Source organism: Corvus cornix, chromosome Z, assembly GCF_000738735.6.
Source record: "Corvus cornix cornix isolate S_Up_H32 chromosome Z, ASM73873v5, whole genome shotgun sequence".
Lineage (NCBI taxonomy): Eukaryota > Metazoa > Chordata > Aves > Passeriformes > Corvidae > Corvus > Corvus cornix.
This window is the reverse complement of record NC_046357.1, coordinates 30,455,455-30,476,776: the sequence shown is the minus strand read 5'-3', so window position 1 is coordinate 30,476,776 and position 21,322 is coordinate 30,455,455. Positions and strand designations below refer to the sequence as shown.

Genomic DNA, 21,322 nt, shown 5'->3' with positions numbered 1-21,322 from the left:
TAAACTTCACTTTTCTGGACTTGGTCCAACAGGTCCACGTCCTTCCTGTAGTGAATCCCAGAGCCGGATGCAGCACTCCAGGTGGGGTTTCACCAGAGAGGAGCAGAGGGGCAGAATCCCCTCGCTCCCCTGCTGCCCACGCTGCTTTGGAGGCAGGCCAGGATGCGGCTGGCTTTATGGGCTGAGACCGCACACTCCTCTTTGCCATGCTGAGATCAATAAATTGGTTTACACGTAGTCAGCGGACACAACTCCCACCCTGCCCCTACGCTTTTCCGGGGAAGGAGGGCGGTTCCGCCCCCGTCACAGCGGCTTTCCCGCGGGCCTGGCACAGGGAGCGCGGGCGTGGCGGTGCGCACCGACCCCGTGTGGGGCGCGGGAGAGGCGCAGCCGCCGCCGCCCGCCCCGCGGCACCGCCGGGGGAGACCCCCGGGAACCGGCGGCGCTGGGACAGCGGCCACAGCGCTGCGAGGTCGTGAGCACAGCGACGGGCAGGAGGCCGCCGGGCCCTCGGGCTCCGGGGGCGGGCGCCTCTCGGCCCCTGGGCGTGCCCTGGCGCGTCGGCAGCCGGCGGTGGTGGGGCCCCGCTCCCGGGCCCCGCTCCCCGGCCCGCGGCCCTCGCGGCGCCATGGGGCTGCTGCTGTGGCTGCTGCTGGTGCCGCTGGGCGCGGGCTCCGCGGCCGTACGAGGTGTACGTGGATGCCCGGCGAGCCGAGCGGCCCCTGCAGCACTTCTGGAGGAGCACTGGCTTTTGGTAAGCGCGCACCGCCCGGCTCCGGGCCCCGAGCCGCTGGGCAGAGGTTCTCCAGCTCTCGCCTCGGCTGCATCCCGCCCTCTCGATCCCGAGGGCGTGCGGACGCTGCCTTTTGGGAGCAACCGAGGCTCTCCCGGGCTTGCTGCTGTGGGATCAGAGGGCCCTTGCGCCGCTTGCTGCTTAGCCTGCTGCTGGACCAGCTCCACCAGTGTAGGGCGGGATGTGGGATGTGGCCAGTTAACGTGAGCTGGCCAAAAGAGGGGCCTAGTCGACATTCCTTCCCTTTCTGACTTGCTTCCTTGCCCCCTCGAACATGTAAAGTCCTTCCCCAGCACGGTACATATGTTCTATTTCCCTTTACTTTTCAGTGTTTCCATTGCCAAGGCCCCTAAAGGGCCCCAGTCAAAACTTCTGATATTTCTAGTGCTACCAGACAAAAGACTGGTAGTTCTAGGAGTTTGTTCTTCTTGACAGACATTTTCCAGATGCACCACCTTTCCGATGCAGCCAGTGGGTCAGGCTGACCTAAGTTAGAGGGAAGGCTGTGACCATGCAGAAATCCCAGCTTCACCACTCGGTATTCTGGTCACGCTTTGCTTCTCGGAGAAAGCCTGGTCTTGCTCAGCTAAATGGGGTTGGAACAGCCTTCAAGTTTTGTGAGACTGCTAAAGGCTTCTAGCAGGCATGAAAGCAAGCGATGGTATATGCTACTGCTATGGTTGTATCTTACTCTAAAGTGATTATAATCTCCTTCATTTAGGCATACAGTGGGTTAAATAACAGTTATATGGAAAAGAGTTGCAATAGGGGTTGAATCAGAATGTACTTTGGAAAAAGGAATTTGTGTATTTCTTTTGTATAATGCATAAGAGTCCCCTAAGACACAACTTGCAAGATTTTCTTTAGTTTTCCATGGGGGGGAAAACAGAACAGGACCTAAAATACATTGTGATGAAAAGAAATGTTTGGGCTTTCAGGTTTTGGTATTTTTTTTCTTTTGTTTTTCAATTTTTTGTTTTAAATTTTGATTGCAATATTATGAAACATTAATGAAAATCTGCCTTTAAAATAGTTTGTTTAGCCCATTTAAACTGCAACCCATGAAACACCCATGGTTTTAATTGTGCCAAAACTTTGGAGAGCTGCAAATGAGAAAGACGTGTGAAGGAAAGACAGAGGAGCAGTAGCAGAGGCAGAGGCTATCCATGGGTCAGCAGTTACTCTTTTATAACACCTGACTAACACTGGTATTTCTGAAAATCCCTTCAAAGCTCATGCAGTGGCATAACTGAGTTCCAGCTGCTAAAGCTTCTTTTCTGGGCAAGTGCACAGCTGTGGATCAGCAGCTGAGAAAGCCTGGGAGCAAGGCTTGAGGTTCTCTTGGATGGGCACTTGGCACTCAGAATAGGAAAGGACAGATACTGATAGCACCACTAACAAAACCCACTGTTCCATCATCTTTCTTTTGTATCTCATTGTAGTTTTTGCAAGGTTTCTCTCTAACAGGGTGTGAATTTCATAGTGGTTATTCAACATGGACTAAGCAAAAATAAGTGTCTTTGCCACTGTTGAATGGAAACCAGTTTGAATTTCAGAGTAGTAGTAAAGCACTCCATCAGAATCTGATTGTTAACGTTGTCCTCATTCACTGGAACATTTAAAAATACCCAGATGGCTGATACATTTTTAGTTAAGAGTGAAGCTGGTAATTTCTCAGTATCACTTGTGTGATTTGAAGCTATCTTATGGAGATCGTTTTTAAGTGCTTTGTATGCTGGCGAAATTGCAGCATTATAAGTGGATGTGGTTTGTGTGATGACTTGAACTTTCAGATAAGGATGCAGGAGATGGGATAATAGATAGGCAGTATCTCAGTTGTGTCAAGTTCTTGTCCAGATGGGACCAGGCTTTTCTCCCTTTGTGCACTGATGGTTATATAGTAGCATGTTAAATCCGTAGAGCCCTGAGTGGTGGGATGATTATGTGGATGGGTACAGAGTAGGCAAGGATGTCATAAATGTCTCTTCCCAGCAGAGTTACAGTCAGCACAAGTCTGGTCGGCATCGTAGGAGACAGACTACAAGGCACAGACTTGAACAATATGTATATAGTGTGCCATCAGAGCACAAGTCATCTCTTGTTTCAGTGTGAAGACATGGATATATTTTACCAAGCCTGAGGGACAGTATTGTTTTATCCTTGTAACACAAATACTTTATCATTCAAAATGTGCACCATACGGGGAGGCTTAATCAAAGTCCCTGAGGGTGCCCAAACCCAGTGAACCGTGCAGCATTCTAAGTTTCTGACTTGTGAAGGGTGGGGTTGAGATCTCCATCTTGCAGTATTTATCTATGGAGATATGAACAACAGAAGTTTGCCACAGTGTAATGTTAATTTCAGTGGAATAAGTAGACATCAAAGTCAAGTTGATATGATCATTGCTGTATAGCCATGAACCTGTAAAAGTGCTTGCAGAATCAAGCATAGAAACCTCAAACTGCACACTCCTGTGCTTTCTTATGCTTAAGGGTTAGCTGAACATGGCTGAAGAGTGTGAAGGCTCAGAGCATCTAATTCTGCTTCTAACAAGTGTAGTAGCATCCACAGCAGAGAAAGAATTGATGCCATTGCATGGACTTCAGCAGGAAAGTCAAGCCCATATTTTTCTTATGTCAGCAAGTCTGACTTCCACTGAAAAGCCTAAAACTGTGAGCTCCTTTATGATTAGTTACTCAGAGACAAGGCGTATGTCACTATATTGTTTCCTCTGGCCACTGTTGCCTGAGATTGCTGTCTGTGCAGCAGGGACTGCTGAGACGCACCCAGGTGATATTCTACTTTGCCAAGCAACATGTACAGCCAGTTGGCCCCAAATAACCTGCAGCTCCATTTTGCTTTCATCTCATGTTAGGCAGTGCTGCTCATGCCATGTAGGAACGTGCAGGTGGTGTAGGGATGTAGCATAGGAATCTTTGCATGCCCAGTGGAGCTGTTATTTAATACTGCGTGTGTTTCTTTTCTGTCCATCTTTTCCTGAAGCCCTCCTTTACCTCATAGCCGTGCTGACCTGTTTGACCTGAGCAAAGACCAAGAGCTGAACCTCGCCTACATTTCTTCTGTTCCACATGGCGGCATTGAACAAGTTCGGATTCATTGGTTACTGGAATTAGTTGCTCTTAGGTAAGCAAACACCTCAAGTCAAAGTCTAGGAAAATGTGACACATTAAAGGGTCCAACAGGTGCTCACTTTGATGTTTATCTTAGCCTAGTTGCAAGCTGGGCATGTCTTTGCTTCCATGGAAGTCAGCTAAGTTCCAGCAGTTGGGGATTATTCTGGAGCTTTATGAGATGAAGAAAGACATAGTTTCTGCTGAGAAGCTGAGGGACTAAAAAGATGGCTTACTTTTTAGTCCTTTAATTCAGGAGATGGGAAACAGCAAAAAAGTCCAACAAAGGTTGATACAGGCCTGACTTACTGAGAGGTCCAAATGAAAGGTGCCACTAATCCTTCTGCCTGTCATAGGAGTTATTTTTTTGCATCCCGAACCCCCCTGTGTACTGCATCAATTGACAGGTCGTGAGAACTAAAACAGGGTGAATTCAGGTAATACCAGTTAATATCCTGTTCCAAAAGGTTTCATATACAAAATGGCATTTTTGGTTTTAGGGAAAGACATGTCAGACTTTAGGAGGACACATGGAATTCATTGCCTTTCAAGTCCCTTTTAACTCAGTTTGAAAACACTCATATCAAGATGCCCAGTGGGAATAGCCAAATAGCCAGATGCCTAGAGCGGGAGCAATTGGTCTATGAGAGAAGACAAACCATAAAAACCCCATGAAAAGTTGTAATAGCACTTAAAAGTTCTGCCTGGCTCAGACTGTTGCTGAGCTGAGCATATTTACAATCCACATCATTGTTGCATCTGCTGTCCCAGACACAGAAGGATGGGAGTTTACCACTGTAGGGAAGCAACGGGGAAGGAGAGCTCAGACTCTGAAATGGCATGTGAGCAGAGGAGTAGGGAGTTTCAGAGTGTGCATTAGGAGCAGACTTCTTCTTCCTCATTAAAGTGTGCTTATGTATGTCAGTTTTTTAGGAGGGTGGTCAGAAGTCCTGCACGCAGGTAAGTGTTGCATCAGTACCCTAGAGTGGCCTCTCTTTGTTAGTCCATCTGTGAGTATAACAGGTAACAAGAGCTCCTTGCTCTCATCTTTCCCTGTGGAAGTTTCCAGTAAACACACTTTCATGTGTCTGTCTCCTTCTCTTACTGGTCTGTGGAGTATGTCCTCTTGGAGTGACCCACTGTCAAAGACAACTGTCACTGCTCACCACTACTGGAGTCCCCGTCTAAGATTTCTCCTGGGGGATGGGTTGGGTCTTTCAGGTTTCTGTAACCAATTCACTTAGGAAAAATCAATGAGTACGTTTGGAAAGAAAATAGCTGTATCTACACTTGGAGCTCAGAATCCCTTCTGCCAGCCTGTCATGGCTGTGGCATGTGTTGAATTGGACTTTCCAAATGACTGAGGGGGAGGAATGCATCCTGCGTCATGGATTCTGCTCAGCATTTGTGGGAACTGAGGCACTGAGTCTTTTAAAGTGGGATAAAATCCTTGACACTAGCAAAATTCTAGGACCATGTAAACATAGCAATCAATCAAGAAGTCCCCCAAAAACCTGCAGTGTCTCAAAGGTAGGATTCTAACCTTCTAGCCTCAATCTTTAGCCCAGCTTTGACAAGTAGAAATTAGAAACTGCTGCTGTTTAGAACCAAGCTAGAACTTCTCATTTTGCAAAAAAATGTGTATTTGTCAAAGACAAGAAGACATTTAAGTTGTGGAAGGACAACCAGTGGACTAAGTGTCAGCAGTTTTGGAAGGTGAAGGAGCATGGAGCCTGCGGACAAACACTGGGACTGAAAAAACCAACAGGAGCAGGAACAGAAGTCCAAGCAGAGAAGTTCAGTGCTGATGCTTGATTTTGTGCATGTGCAAATCTCTTCCTGAACCAGTGATTTCCAGAAGGATGTAAAGAGGTTTTGAGTGCAACCATCTGAGTGTGGAACTGTATTATGTCATGGGGTTGATGAGTAGAGAACATTTCTTGAAATGTGGAGATGGGCACTTGACTGAAGAACAGTACTTAGAAAAAACAGGGGACCAGGAGATAACACCTCTGTGGAAGTCTAACAGAGACCTTGCTTTTCTTCACAGTTGTGCCATCTGTGAAAAGGTACCATGTTTCTCCCAAGAACTAGATGTGCTCAAATAAAAGACTGCCACCTTCCCTTCCTCACTTCTGTAATGGTCTTTCTCATTATGTTTTATAATCCCCCAATACCAAGTGCATTCCTTTATTTTAACTTTTTCTAGTACAGCAAGCCCCCCTCTTCATCTTTTTCTTTTTTCTGAGTTAGGCCATTATTTCACCACCTGTGAAAGGATACCACAAAGCAAACTGTTTTCAGAGAACTGTTTTTTATTTTCCAACCAAAAGCATGCATTTGTCTCTTGGTCTTGTGACTCAGGAATGTTCATGATTGTGGGGGAACCCAAGGTGTCTTTCATGGACTGGAAAGTTTCCAGGTTGTTGGTTACCAGTGCCAGTAAATAGAGCTATTTTGACACCTAGACCACACATTCTGGCTGTGCTTCACTAGTCAACAAGACAGGACGCTTTGAGCTGAAGACTGTGGCTCTTTGCCCAGTTCCAAGGGACACACAGAGTCCACAAGTTAAGAATCCTTTCCCATTCTTATGTAGCAGTACTAAGCTCTGTCAGATACATGATACATGGTAAATCACAAGGCATCACAGTGAACAAAAATATAGTCAATCTACATGAAGCATATAACATTTCCTAAAAGGCATATAATGATTTTATTTCAATATTAGTATTAACCTAGTTGGAATTACAAGCCTATCCCCAGCTCCTCTCCAAGACGTGGTAGCTAATTTCTGGTAGATTAGGAGAGAAGAGAATCAGCAGTTTTTGTTAATTTTCAATCTTCATATCTTTAATCTTAGTATAACTCAGTATAGCAAACATAAATGTACCAGAAAAAGGCTTGCTTTTTTTAGTTACCTTTTACATACTCCATAGAAATAATTCACAGTCTGCCAGCATCCCCACATCATAGCACTGAAGCTGTTTCCCTGCTGAGTTCGACATTGTCCAACACAGTTGATTATGAGCCAGCTCTGCCAGTAAAACCTAAACAGGAAATTGTTCTTACGGTTTTTTCTGACCAATAGTTTCTTTCTTCATAGTATAAGTTGTGAAGTTTACCTTCTCTCTTATGCATAGTCTTTTCTTTGCTTAGGTATCCTTTGGTACCACACTTAAAATAAATATGGTGAAAAAGAGACTTCCCACTCCTAACTTTCTCATTCTCTTCATTCTTCTCCAGAGACTCTTGGAAGGATACACCTTCCATTGGGATTTCTCTTTCTTTTTTGTCTTTTAAAATGAGATTAATCTAGAGTTAAGGGTATCTTTGCATATTTTTTTCTTTATGTTCTATGTTGGTGGCTTGATCCATAAAGCTAAAGAAAGTGTTGATTGGTAGGAAGTTTTATTTGACTTCCATTGACAGCTTGCTTAGCACAATGGCCTAAGAGTGTCTATATTGATACTGTCTGGCAGTAACTCTTATAAACCCATTCCCCTTGTTAGGCCCAAACAGGACCTTAAAAGAGGTATTCCCTGATCAAAGAAGGGTTACAAACAAAAGCAGGCACAAAGCAATATTTTGTCCTTGGGCCCTGCTCACTTGCTTGTAGAACAGAAAGAAGCTAATCATACCAAGTAAACAATTTAAATAATAATGTGAATTGCTTTGTGACAGGAAAATACTGCTAATAGTCAACCCTTTAATCTTGTGTCAGGTGTATCTGTCAGGTTTTACTGCTTTAGCAGTACTAACAGTGTGCAGCTGATAGGCTTCTTTTGTAATGAGTGCATGAAGACGTCAGCACTGAATAACCTAATACTGTGCTAGTTGTAGTCCCAGTGAAGATACTTTTTGTCTTTTGGGAGTGCACTGCTTTTCCTCTAAGAAAATACTTATTTCTGAGACACAGACTCTGGGGCACTTGGAGAACCTCAGTTTGACTGTTCTTTCATTCAGTGACCTAAAAAATTGAAATGAGCAAGTCATATGATGTGTTGACTTTTTTTTTTTTTTTTTGAATGGGACAGCAAAGAAATGGCTTCTGCATATATGGAACCTGTTTTTAGAGTCTGTTGTAAGAGGCACAGCTGTGATGGAATTTCCTTCCATGCTTAATGCTGTGTGAACCTGACATGAAAAAGGAGGGACAGCGAGCACAACTGCCTTACCTTTTGTGAAGGTAGTTACAAACTTGAGTATGAAACAGGATATTCTGCCCATGCCATGGGCCTGAACACTGAACACGAATTGTGTTACAATCAAAATCCAAGTCTGTTCTTATTTGTAAAGATATACAACAATACAACTGATGAGGGGAGTATCACATGACATAAAGCATAATGAACAGCAGTTAATGCAAATTATTATAGAAAGTAACCAGCCCTAGAAGACATGGTCTAGTAGACCTCAAATCAAAGATTAATATGATAGGAAAAAAATGCCAAACAAAACAAACAAAACCCCACAACGTGTGTAGTATGTACAGTGATGAAAGTTCTTCAACATAGAGGGATACACAAGTTACAAAGCATTGCTCTGTTTACTTGACCCATGTATGTTACTTGTAATACTTCATTAGCATTGCATCAGAGAAGACCAGCCAGGCAGTTCTGACTGATCCATCAATCCCCTTCAAGAAAACTCACAGATTTACCTTCCCACCCTACCCTATTTTCTCCTGTTTTTCTTTGAACCCAGGCAGGCATTTGTAGGAAGATGTGCTGCATCACAGCTCTGAGGTTTTATGTTTGATGGTCCTTATGTATCCCTGAATTAGAGTTGCATCTGCCCACCAGAGGCAACTTATTTTACAGGATGGTACAACTAGCTGGGTAGCTGCCAGTTAAAGCCATTAATTTTTCTTAATCCTGTTTATCATCTTACTAGTTACAAGATTGTGCATCAGAGTCATATTTCTTCCAGGATAATTAGGGGCATCACAGTCTTCAGTAACTAATTATGACAGATTTGATCCAATAAAACAGATGACTCCTGTGACTCCAAAGCCAGCAGTTTTTGGAAATGGTTGTTTTGAGAGGAACCTGTGATGGATCGTAGTTTCTTCTCCTGTGGCAGGTTATACTGTTAAGCCTGTGTGGTTAAGGAGGAGCGATATTCTACATTCCACAATATTTTATACATTTTATTTGTATGCAAACAGTGGGGACTTTTTTAGGAGTACACCTAGAATGTTTGGAAAGGGCAGGGCCTTGCAAGCCAGAATTTAAACCATTATGTGTCCAGAATGATGTATTGATTGCATTTTCATGGAAGTGGCTTAGCCTTCTTGACACAAGCCATTAAATCACTGGGAGAACAAGCTGATACTGGGCAGACCTTCCACCACAACAGTCCTCTGATATCCATGTTGGGTCACAATGATCATGGTACAAGGGACAAGTCAATCCCAAATTGTCTTTGCCTGCATTTTAAAGTGAAAATGGTAGTCTAACCTGTTCCACGCTTGTCCTGGACTGTCTCTCCAGTAGCTGCTCTATGTGACATATGACATAAAGTGAAGCTCTTAGGGGGGAATGGCTTTACACAGCCAACAGTGTGTCTGATAATTTACTTGTTGCAAGCTGCCCCTCTCCGTCTGTCACTTCGTAGCGAATCATCAGCGAAGATGCAGGGTTAAACTGAGCAATCTGCTGAAAGCTTTTGGTCTTTTGCAAACAGCACAGCATTATGTATACTGTAGAATAGCATTTCCTGCATACATCCAAAATCTCTTCCAAAGTAACCCCCTCTTTTCAGAGAGTCTATCACTGAGGGATTGCAGCAAGCCAGGAGAACAGAAATGTTTAAATTCTTGTAGTCTTTCAGGATTTCCTTTAAAGTATTAACTCCAGTGGTGTCCAGAAATGAGATGGAAGAGCAATCTACAACAAGGGCTTGGAAATCAATTTGCTTAGGAACTAGTTGCATAGTGGTTTCTCCAATGCCCAGTCCATTAGCAGTTCTGTGATTTCCCTTTTTCAGATGCTGCTTTTCCTTCTTCTCATATTTCTTCCTTCTAGCAGCTTCTAGGTTAGGATCTAAATTGGTCAATCTGTACAGAGACTTTAGGAAGTAGTTTCTATTTGCATAGTAAAGTGGGGCCTCAAACCGAAATATTTTGACCTTTGGAACAGTAGAGAGATTTTCATATTCTAAGTCATCCTCATAAAAGCTTGTGTCTTGGATCTGACCAAGCAGGGCTGTCCGTGGCCGCTGGGTCCGAACAATGATGCATAACATGGAGAAAACAATGCCAACCAACAGCCCTATTTCTGTGCTGACCAAGGCAGAGGCAGACATGGTAACTACCCAGACAAGTGTGTCCACCTTATTCACATGGTACCGTGCTGGCACATCTCGGAACTTCCTCAGGGCTCCCCGAAGGCTGACAATGATAATACAAGCCAAGACACACTTCTGCAAGGAGTAGAATAGAGGTGCCAGGAAGAGCAGCACCAGCAAAACCATCATTGCACTGATTACTCCAGAGATTTGAGTCTGGCAGCCTGTAGATGTTTTGACGAGTGTTTTTGCCAGAGCTGCACTGGTTGCAAAAGAGTGGAAGAAAGAAGGAATGATGTTGCAGAACCCCACAGCAAACATTTCCTGATTGGCTCGGATGGTGTAAGCATATTTCTTTGCAAACATTTCGGAAAGGGATACAGTGAAGACAAAACTAACTATGGCAAGAGGCAAAGCATCTACAGCAACTCGGAGCATTAAGTTGAACTCTGGTACCTTTGGAGGGATAAATCCTGTTGGAATAGCTCCAGAAACACTGGATGCATACACTTCATTTAACTTACCATAGTGTGACACCAATGTTGCCACAACAATAACTACCAGCTCTGTGGGAAGAGGAAATTTCAGTTTATGCTTATACCGATCTCCGAGTTCCTTAGCAGTGACCAGCACCACGATACAAATGGCACTTGTGATGACATCACAAAGGTTAGCCTGAGAAATGTTCCGGAAGATGTTAATCCAGGTAATAACAAGCATCCCATGCCCTTGGCTACGTGGAATTTTTATTCCAATCAGATACTTCACTTGAGCTGTTAAAATGGTTAAGGAAGCACCAGTTGCAAAGCCATCTAGTACGGATTCAGATAGGTACATAGATACGAAACCCAGACGGAAGATCCCCATTAGAACCTGAGGAAACAGAAAAAGAAAAAAAAAAAACCAACAAATAAACCATGAGCTGTAACCATTGCTGCAAATAATTAAGTACAGATGGGGGAGAACTAGCTGGAGGTCAATAGCTTTTGGCTATTTCAGTCTTGAAACAGGAATTATCCTTTATTGTTTCCAGTCTGCTTTTAAAACATGTGATTCCTTTTAGTGTTGTGGAATGCTACAAACCCAAGAGGTGAATGAGGAGCTTGAGACAGGGTCAGTCAAATATTTATCTGAAGTGGCTTGCCTGATTTTTATTTCCCATGCAAAAGAGCAGTGGGTCCAAAATACTTCTATTATACCACAGTCAGTTTTCTTTTTTCTCTGTCTTAAAGTGAATAAAGTTAAAATGTATGGCTTTTTTTTGTAAACAGAACTTGAATGACACCAAATAAGATCCCTACTTTAGCTGTTGTATTAAACAGCTTTTAATTTTTGCCCTCTGGACAGGAGGGAAAATGGAGCACAGACAGCCTTTATGGCATGTCTAAGACCAGAAGTGGCAGAACAGCTCACAAACTCCAGGATTCTGTCCTTAACTAGTTGATTCTCCTTCTTTAGAAAGTTTTGGAAAATCGAACTTCACAAGGGCATTTTTTTGTTCATAAATGTGACCTGAAATTCCTTACTACAACAGGAAGATAGCTAGCTCTTTCTTAATTGATATATATATATATGTATATATATATATATGTATGTTTACACACACACGCACACACACACACACAGTTAATCGATAAGTATGTTCATGATGCTTCCTTCTGTGTTCTCTTGATATCCTTGTGATGGCAGCATGTTGACAAGTGTCAAGGAGTCCAGCACAGCCATTGTCTGAAAAGTAGGTTAGTCAGTCGATTTCTCCTCTTGTCCTTTCTTTGAATTATCTTTTGGACAGTTTGTTAGAAAATAGCACCCCTAGCAAAACACTGAGCTGCACATTCTGAACTTGTAGAAGTAGATGAGTAGGTCTACACCTCTATTAATATATCTAGGGAAAGAGAGTTATTTCTTCATTGTTGAAGTACACAGCTACCTGGGAATTTCCTATATCTGTATTGGGGCTCATTGTCTCATGAAAGCAACAAGGCCAAGAAGCAGTAGAGTATCAAAACAATGGTCTTTCAGAAGACTCTTGTTTTACCTGTGTTTGCTAGTAGCTAAGAAAACTGCTAGCCTCATGGTGTCTCTGAGTTGCCTACAGTTAGGTTTCCTGGGGAAAGCAGTCCTAGGTACATTCAAATGAACTGATGATGTATCTCATTGAAAGACAGTCAAGCCAAAGCTTAGGTCATGTAAAAAAGCTTCAGGAACTTCATACCTTGCCTCTGGATGTCAGCAACCACTTACCTGATACACTCCTGCCACGAATGTCAAGGCTGTAGCAATGCCGATAGCATAGCACTCTTTCCCACACTCGGCATTTATCCCCACAATGGTAAGGTTGAAGGCAGTTGTGTTGGACAGACTGTCATTCTGCAGAGAGCCATCATCTGGGGCTGGTGGGGCATCATCATTCAAGTCAAACCCAGCCAAGAGAAGTTCTCGGTCCACAACTTGTCCCACCATTAAGCTTATCAAGCTGAAAATGCCAACTGAGACATGACGGGATGTGCCCATTAAGAAATAGATGATGTTGGCAAAGAATGATGTGTAAAGGCTGTAAATGGGCTTCAGACCTGCCAGCAGTGAGTATGCAATTGCTTGAGGCACCAAAATGATCCCAATCACTAACCCAGACATAACATCCCCCCAAATGTACTCTTTGCACTGGTACTTGGGAAGCCATCGTAAAACAGGAAAGAAGTCCATAACAAAGTTCTTCAGCTTCTGTGGTGTGCAGGAGCAGCTCTTTCTCAGCTTAGCTAGGATGACTTCTTTCCTGTTAATCTTGATGTGAGGCTTTCTTTCCATGAGAAAGCAGGATGAGGTGTTGTTTTCCATTCTGGTAGCATCAAGTGGTCTTTCCATTTTCCCAGTGTTTACTTCATTTATGTGTTCCTGCAAAGTGAAGAAAACCTCTGTTAGGTTGCAATTCAGGAAGGTTTTCTTAGCACAGTCGCTTAACACTATAAGTTTGTCACCTGATTTTGCTTTTAAGGAAGCATCATCCCAACAAGAACACTATCACAGGGCTCCAGTGACACTCAAGTCTAAGAAATAAATCTGCCCTTTCTTGCAGACATTAAAGAGTACTTTCAATTGAATCCAGTTTGTTCTATTAAAGAAAAATGGGGTTAAATTAGTAATTTCTTTGTGTGACAAAGATTTCCATCATCTATTCCAAATGTTCCATCATAAAGGTCTTTGTGAGCAGAGGCAGAACTTGATGGTGTGAAATAAACATGCACTAGTGAGGTAGGTTATAGTGTTTCTGTATAGGGAGTACATCTTGTAGTCATTGATTTGTCACTCACATGGGGTATAATGATCTGTCACTGCAGTTGTTGTCAATGCAGAGGAGGAAAATGTTGCTGGTAGGACCTGTAAAGCAGAGTTTTCTGGAGAGCAACAGTTTAGTCTTGCATAAAAGATATGCACACAAACCATCGATGGACTCTTTGTAGCTGCTACATAACATGAACTTGTTGAATTGTAGATTGTTTTGATGTGCAACTTCTGGTAATAAATACCTACTCACAAATACCACCACATTGGCAACATATGGACCAAGCACCATGATGTTACCATGTCAGAAGAGTGCTACATGTTAGTATTTTCGGGTTTAAATCCATAGTTACCCAACTTTGCTCTCCCAGTAACGAGATACAAAAAATAATTATGTGTACAGCCAAACAAACACAGCAGTGTTTCGTATGGCTCTCCTGCTTGTTTTCTGTTATATGATGACTGGGATTATTTGTATGCCCCTGATGGGGATGCTTTCAATGTCTCTTGCCTCAATGGACACAACTGTTTTCACCAAACTCAACCTCTGCATTTTTACTCAGTTGTCAAATTAAATTGAGATTAGCTTAGTGCATTCATAAGTAGTTTTGGGGTAGGTGGGAACATGACTAAGAGGCAAAACATGCAAGTGCCCTAACTTACATAGCTCCAAAAATAAAATAGGAGCACACAAGTGGAAAATGTTAGACTATGCCAAATGGGAAATCTTGTCTTCTGGTTAGCAGTGGAAAGAAAGAAGAGAGTTCCACGTGAGGATGCCCATATATGAGTAGTGGGAGATAAGGAGTGACTCATACTGATCTAGATGACGATAGTATGTACTAGTACAACTGTATGCAGAACTTCTAGGAAAGCAGACCGTCACTAGGCTCAGCCTCTCCCAGTGTCATTAACAGCCAGGATCTCTACATCAGAGCTGTTTGGTGCCAGGAGTGACATTGCACTAATGTCAAAGCTTGTCTTCACTTACAAGTAAAAGCTGTTTCTTTCCTCTTTCAATGTTTAGAGACAGACTCTGTACCCATCAGTTTCATAAAACTTGAAGTACACTTACTGGCACAGTATTCTGTTGGTAAATTTTAATGGTTTTAACAATTAATACGTAGTTTAGATGGTAGTGACAGAAGTCATCATTCTCTGTGTAAATTTAATGTATTTTTTTGTTGTTAAGAAGAATATTTTGATTTGTTAATTTTTGGTAACAGCCTGTTAAGGTGTAGAATTCCAAGTTTAGAAAAAGCAAAGTGTTTATGAGTCTGACTGGAAGCATAATTGAAAACCAAAAAAAATAGATTATCAATAGCCTGTACGCTTTTGATCTGGAGGAGTCCAAATAGAGGGTGGCTTATTAGAAAGTCTTTTGTCTATCCTGCTTAGAAGTAGTTTTCAAGATTTTAATAATTACGTTTTGCCACCAGATTGAAAATAATAAGATACATATCTGTAACTAGTTCAGAACTCTTAAGCAAGTTCTCAGATATCATGATACAGCATACAGATAAATGATACAGTATGAGTTCTAAGGCTATGCGAGGTTTAACCGCAATTCAAAGCAGGATGTTTAGGTGTTATAGGTAATTTATAAATTTGTAAAAGGCACAGTAGAGATTCTCGTTAGAAATGTGTGGACTGATTGTCCAGGTTTAAAAGGACCTGCATAATAGTCTAAATACATTCTACAAAATCAGTAGATTTTTATCCATCCCAATTAAATAAACCCATTTTTAGTTCCCATTGTGCTTGTTACATACATTTCTTTGTGTTTGTAAGTAAGGTTTATTTTCATCATAAGGGAACGCTAATTACAATTTAATGTAATTATTTAGAAAGATCAAAGTTTATTTTTTTTCAATGCTAAGTTTACTTTAGACCCTAATGTACTGCACAGTTATGCTAGCTGAGATCTGCTTGTACAGGAAGTAGGTTGGATCTAGTCTTTGTTAGAATGCAAAGGTGACAGAAAAGATAAATGAAGTTGCAACACCAAGAGAAGTATTTGAGAGCTTATGAATGAAGTTTAGCAAATACAGAATACTAGCAAATGTAATAAAGACACTCGTTTTTAAAAGGCAAAAGCTCAGTACTTCCTGTCTTACCTAAATTAGTTTGGAGAATGAGAAATTTGTGCATGAGGACAGCAAGTCCTTATTCAAATGCCACTCACTTCTTACAGCCGAGTGAATTCAGCCAGCCAGGAAATAAGTACTGTGCCCTTGCTCTACATACTTAAAAGCTGGTGGGCAGTTCAATATCCAATGAGTGCTTTTTATAGGCTACATAAAAAAGATTGCATCAGCTTCTGTACACTAGGCTCATATATTTAATTGCATAGTTGCTGTCTGCCCCTCTCTAATCTCATACAATTTACCTGGAAGTAATTTGGTATTTACCAAAAAAAAAAAACCCCATTGCAATTCAGATGTGTGTATTGTTTGTGCAACTCCCTGAGGGATAATAGTGACTTTTAATACATGATTAAAACATAATTTCTTTGGAAATTTATTAAGAGATCTTGTGTTTGAATGATAGTTTAGTTATATGTATCTATTAGCTATACTGCCTTACTGGATAATCAGAATAATAGCTTTTTGTAAAAAAACAACCAATCCTCTGCCTCCCCCCCCAAAAAAAAAAAGCTAGCACAGTAAAGTATGTATCTTCTGTGTTCAAGCTGACAGGAAGTAATTTTCTTCAATTATTTTTTTTTCCTGAAAATAAAGGTTTCCTTCCTGTAAGTGACTGTCTATTCTACTATATATGCATTCAGATTCCATGTCAAATGAACATGGTAGCTGCAATGCACTCAGCTCTCAACCTATATTGGTATCCAGAAACTGTTAATATTTAAAGTTTCCTTGTTGCTTTTAGAATACCGTAAAGCCACACCAAGTAAGGGAAGGGACATTGTTATCAGCAATGCATTTTTCAGCTGTATAACCAAATAATTGTCAGCTAACTCATTGCTTCGCCTGAAGGAAATGGGATTCCACCACAGGTATGTGCTATCCCCTGTATGCTTGTGCAGCCTAGCAGACCTTGGAGCTTCCAATGTTCTTGCCATCTCCAAAGACAAAATGGTGGCGAGATCTGTCTGCTGCTGTGCTCATGAGCCAACTCCAGCCTTCTGATTCCGGCACTGACATACACCACCATCCTTCCAAAGTGGTAATACCTGAGAAATATGCAGGAGCCCTAGCGGTGTCAGTAAGTGGATTCCTTTACTGGTTCACCAAATGACCCATTTTCAGCTTAGGCCGTACTATCAAATGGAAAACTACTATTTCACTCTCCCTTTCTTCCTCCAGAGCTCCACAGAACATAATATTTGCATTTTATTCAAGTCATCATTGGCTGAAAGAGCTGTTCTTAGCAGGGCTGTACAGATGAAGCAGCACATAACACAAAACATGTTAGTTCATTGTATTTGACTTTGGTATTGGAAGAACTGTTTAAAACAAGTGAAAGTTTACTTGTGTGCACAGTCATGTATATGTTTAACATTCATGTAATTAGAATGGAAAGTGGTCTTGGTTATTTTTAATTGTACTTTTGTGTTTGGAATCTTCACAGTGAAGTTTTTTCAAGTTTCCCTTGACCATATGACCAAAAACAATTGAGCAGAACCTTGTCTGAACAACTCATTCTTTCAGGTTAAATGCATTGACTCACATTTTTTTGTGAAAAAAAGGAACAAGGGAAAGAACCATTCAAGCCAAACAAACTGCTGACTTTCCAACTGGCCTTTCTTCCTGTCTTTTCATCATGCCTGTGACCTGACAAAATCTTTCAGCAGGGTCAGAAATGTTTATCACAGTATGTTCATGTGGGATTTCTCTTTGCGGATTCTTTGGCAGGCAGTTTCTGCTGCTGCATGTATGACCATTCTGAATGGATGAGTTGTTCTTTGTGAAACAGCACACAGCCCCCCAAAACTTTTTTTTTTCCATCATTTTGCCTCCCCATCCTGATTGTCCACCAAAAAATCTGAAGCTGTGTCTCTAGAAAGCCCAGGAGGGAGCAGCGAGGGTGAGCCTGTCTCCCGTGCTAAGGATATATTTTAAATTCTTTGTTTAGAACAGAAGTCAGACAGTATCATAACTCTATACTATAATTGCTCGCTTGCTGAAATACTGACTTTAAGTGTAAGTTGGGATAGAGCCATTTAAAAACTTCGAGCCAAGTGATGTTCACTGTTTTCTCCATGTTTGAACTATGAAAAACGGATGTGGTTAGGGTGGGTTTTGTATTTATTGTTGCATAACTCACAGAAAAACGTGAGAGACATCAGTTTAGTTAAACATTTGATTGGAAGCACAGGTGTTGAGTTAAACTGTTCATGTTGCTCATCTTTCATATTAGAAACCTTTCTTGGCTCTAATGGCTATGACTATGTTACTGTTCTGGTTTTGAGCAATGGCACAATTTTGAAAAATCTCCTTGTTCAGCCTCATGGTGCATAGATTCAATGTACAGAGGTGTGTTATTCTTGCAAACCAGATTTTTTTTCAGAGGAAAGTACCTAGAAACTATGCCCCAGTGCACTCTGACCCTTTATGGTAGCATAAAAACCTAAGCCAGCAATTGGTGCTTTGGACATATTTGAACAGATGTGGGGAGTACATTTAGTTTGTGAGAACTGACTAGTCTGAAATAAATCCCCTGAGCTGCATGTAATGTAAGACAATACTGCTTTGGCATGTACTGCTTTGATTTATTTATCTGCTTTTGTTCTGCAGGGTTGCTTAGGTATGTCAGCATAACCTAAATGTTTTAGAAGTGATCAAGTGGTAAAACAGAACAAGTAAGATGAATGTTTCTCCCTGTTTTGCATTAGCTGTTGTATTTTCATCTTCAGGACTAAGATGTACTTGCAAGCAGACTTAAGCAAGGTGCCAGCAACCAAAACCATTTATTTATACACTGACCTAGCAAGCTGTCAGACTATAGGTACAGAACATGGCAATGCCTTTTAGGAAAATTATGTGAAACTTGATAGACTTGGTTAGTTTTTTCACTGTATTTGGGCAAAATATTGTCGCTTCAAAGCACTTTGTTGCATTTCAGTTTTATGCTAATTCAGAAGTGTAAGAGGAAACTGCATTCCAGCTTAGTGGTCTCTACTAAGTCAGGAAAGCCAGATCAAGTCCTCTGCAGATTAAAACTGCTATAGAAAGGAGAGATTTATTCTGAGAGTCTTTTAGATTTGTGTATTTCTAATAAAATCTCCAATTGATAATTTTTATTCCCAACTGTAAATTGGTCTAGGATTTTCCAGGCAAGTTAGGCTCTTTTTTAAATGCTTGCGTTCACCACCAGCTATGATTCAAATCTTGTTTTCCCAAGGATTCTCAGTTCCATATCCCAGTGAGTAAGGTGACAGTCACTGGCAGGTAACAATCCCAGAGCTGATGAGCAGGCGACAGTGGAACTCACACAGTCAGCCAGCACCTGTTGTTAAGGCTGGCCCATCAGATCATCTTTGGAAATGATCATATATGCAATTAAATGATCAAGTAGTTTCACTTGTTCTCAAGAGACGGGTTTTGTTCAAGGATTCCAGAACATGCTGTTCTAACTATTGACGTGCATTTGAAGGCAAGACAGCATTATTCTTCTGGAGAGTCTTAGGACATGACCACTGAAAAGGCATTTCCTGTGGAGTCAAAAAAACATTCCTAAAAATCAGATTTCTTGCTTTTGGAAAAGTAACTGTTTCAAAGTGAAAGTCTGTTATTAAAAAAAAAAGTCTTTCAAGATAGCTTTTCAAGACCGGGTCATCATTCACAAAGTTAAATACTGAGCTCTGCTTTCTGCCCTGTGGTTTTGCTGGACATTGTTTAGCCATACTAAGCTGTCATAGAGAAAACCAAATTGATAGTCCATTCTCATGGTTTTTCCTGTTGTCTTCTGTGGCATCTTGTGTTTACTACATGCAATAAGGACAGTATTTTGGAAACACTCTTTTGTACTTAAGCACTGAGAAAATGCTCTCAGTTTCAGTATCAATGTAGTACTTTGAGAAACAGATAAGCCTAGTATATGCCATTTTTAAAAATAGAATTAAAAACCAGCCAAATGGTTGAACTCTTGGACGAGGGTTGCAGGAAAGATAATTGCTGTAGCATTTACAGCTGACTGCATGCTTTACAAACTTTTGCCCAGTGTCTACCTTATTAGCAATATTTATGAACAACAACATAATGAGAAACCAAAAAAAAACCATCACGAGCAAAGTAAGCCAAAAGAGGCAGTTCTGCACCTTTGAGAACAGGTAAAGAAAAAACCTGAATTCAGAGGCACAGGAAGGGAGACAAATCTCTTACCTGAATAGCTTTTTGACAGGAATGTACCAGCTCTGTTTTTGCCCGTTGGAATGAATGAAAATCTTCAGACAGACATTTCTCTATTTGTGTAAAGGATAATTATTAGCTAAATATTCCTCAAGGTAAGAATGGGTAGTTATGGAATCTTAAGCTTCCTGTTTGGTAGTGTGTTGTCACTTCTATCTTTTTGTAAAGCTGGATATATATGTAGCACTAGCTGAGGATTTGAGTTTAAATAATGCATAAGATTATTAATTAACTAGCACTGATCCAAAAATTGTGCTGAGTTCAGGCTAGCACATCTCTGACCTTTGAAGCTACTTTTCATCTGAGATTTGATCTGGTTTATGCATCCTCACGTAGCATTAGGTTTTGATTTTACATATTCAAGGTGTATGAATAGAATTTCCGTCTCGCTTGAGATCTGTGCACTTTGCAGGCTGGAATAAGTACTGTTCTACTCAGTGCATAGGATGGGATGGCTGGAGGTCAGAGTTCTGTTCCTACATGCCAGCACATTCAGATCACAAGATTTGTTGCTTTTGCGTAAACCAAAGACTGTAAAATGTAGGCAGACCAGCAGGACAAAGATAGACTTTTCTGTTGAAAGTCTACTTCATTCTTTTGAAGTATATAAATGACCAAGTTCCCTCTCAGTTATCTTAGATCTTTGTATAAGTGCAGAGCTATCCAAATGACAAATAAACATCTATCTCCTCCTCTTGACAAAGGTGATAGGTAATGTTTAATGGTTACTAAGCAGTGAAGATAACAGGTTGGGCACAAGGCCATGACTTGCAGGAACTGTATTCAGCTGGCCTACGAGCTAAGGGATGAGGATATGTGTCTATTTCTCAGCCAAGGAAGAGCATGAGCAGGCATGCAGTAAGAATCTGAGATGGGAGTTTCAAGGCCACAAAAAGACTATGTTGCTGGCTTGCGGAGAGGTGCAGGGGGGGTGCAGTGCACAAGCACAACTAGAGAGGGCCAGGTTCCAGCATTGTCTTTTATCCCAGTGCAAAAAGTTTTTTCCTGCTCTTTAAAAGTAAGAAGGAAACATAAAAATTATGTAAATGAAACGTCAAAACTTAGGTGAGGGTGGAATAGAAAGGGAAGCATCTCGCATCTGACTTCTGTGGTGTTAAACTGGTCATAGATTCTTAAAACTACTGGCTGTTACCAGGGACTTAGGCTCGGTGATAGTAGTTGTGATATTCTGAACTCTAAAGAGGGTAATTTCAGTCTTACTAAAATCCTGTTTCTTGCTTCTTTATTATGGAATGTCTTGTCAACCACTCGCATCCCTTTCCCTTTGCTAAAGTAGCTCTTAGAAGAAAGGGGATGCCTTACTGCATAACGAATTTTGCACACTGGTCAGAAAGACGGTGTGTTTCTTTGGTCTTGTGCTCTACAGAATAGAAGACTTCACTGCTTCTGTTAATTTAATTTTAGCCTTGCAGTATTTCTTCATTAAAAATCAA

General features: G+C 41.4%; 2 protein-coding genes across 5 annotated transcripts in view; one reads left to right on the top strand and one right to left on the bottom strand.

Moving 5' to 3' along the window:
- Positions 1 to 565: 565 nt before the first annotated feature.
- IDUA (alpha-L-iduronidase) overlaps positions 566 to 21,322 on the top strand; it is a 46,123-nt gene continuing 25,366 nt past the window's right edge. Inside the window, exons 1-2 of the mRNA XM_039566626.1 lie at positions 566 to 754; positions 3,797 to 3,937. The gene's annotated coding sequence lies outside the window, so the exon portion shown is untranslated. The remainder of the gene's footprint in view (positions 755 to 3,796; positions 3,938 to 21,322) is intronic.
- Positions 6,220 to 21,322, bottom strand: part of SLC26A1 (solute carrier family 26 member 1) — a 37,597-nt gene continuing 22,494 nt past the window's right edge. For 3 of the 4 annotated variants that reach the window (XM_010400037.4, XM_010400038.4, XM_010400039.4), the window contains exons 4-5: positions 12,460 to 13,110; positions 6,220 to 11,088 (exon numbers count right to left, since the gene is read on the bottom strand). In XM_010400037.4, the coding sequence (XP_010398339.1) occupies positions 9,568 to 11,088; positions 12,460 to 13,110 (2,172 nt within the window). In that variant the 3' untranslated portion in view covers positions 6,220 to 9,567. Of the gene's footprint in view, positions 11,089 to 12,459; positions 13,111 to 13,526; positions 13,611 to 21,322 lie in introns of all 4 variants that reach the window. The other variant, XM_010400040.4, reaches the window with a different exon arrangement.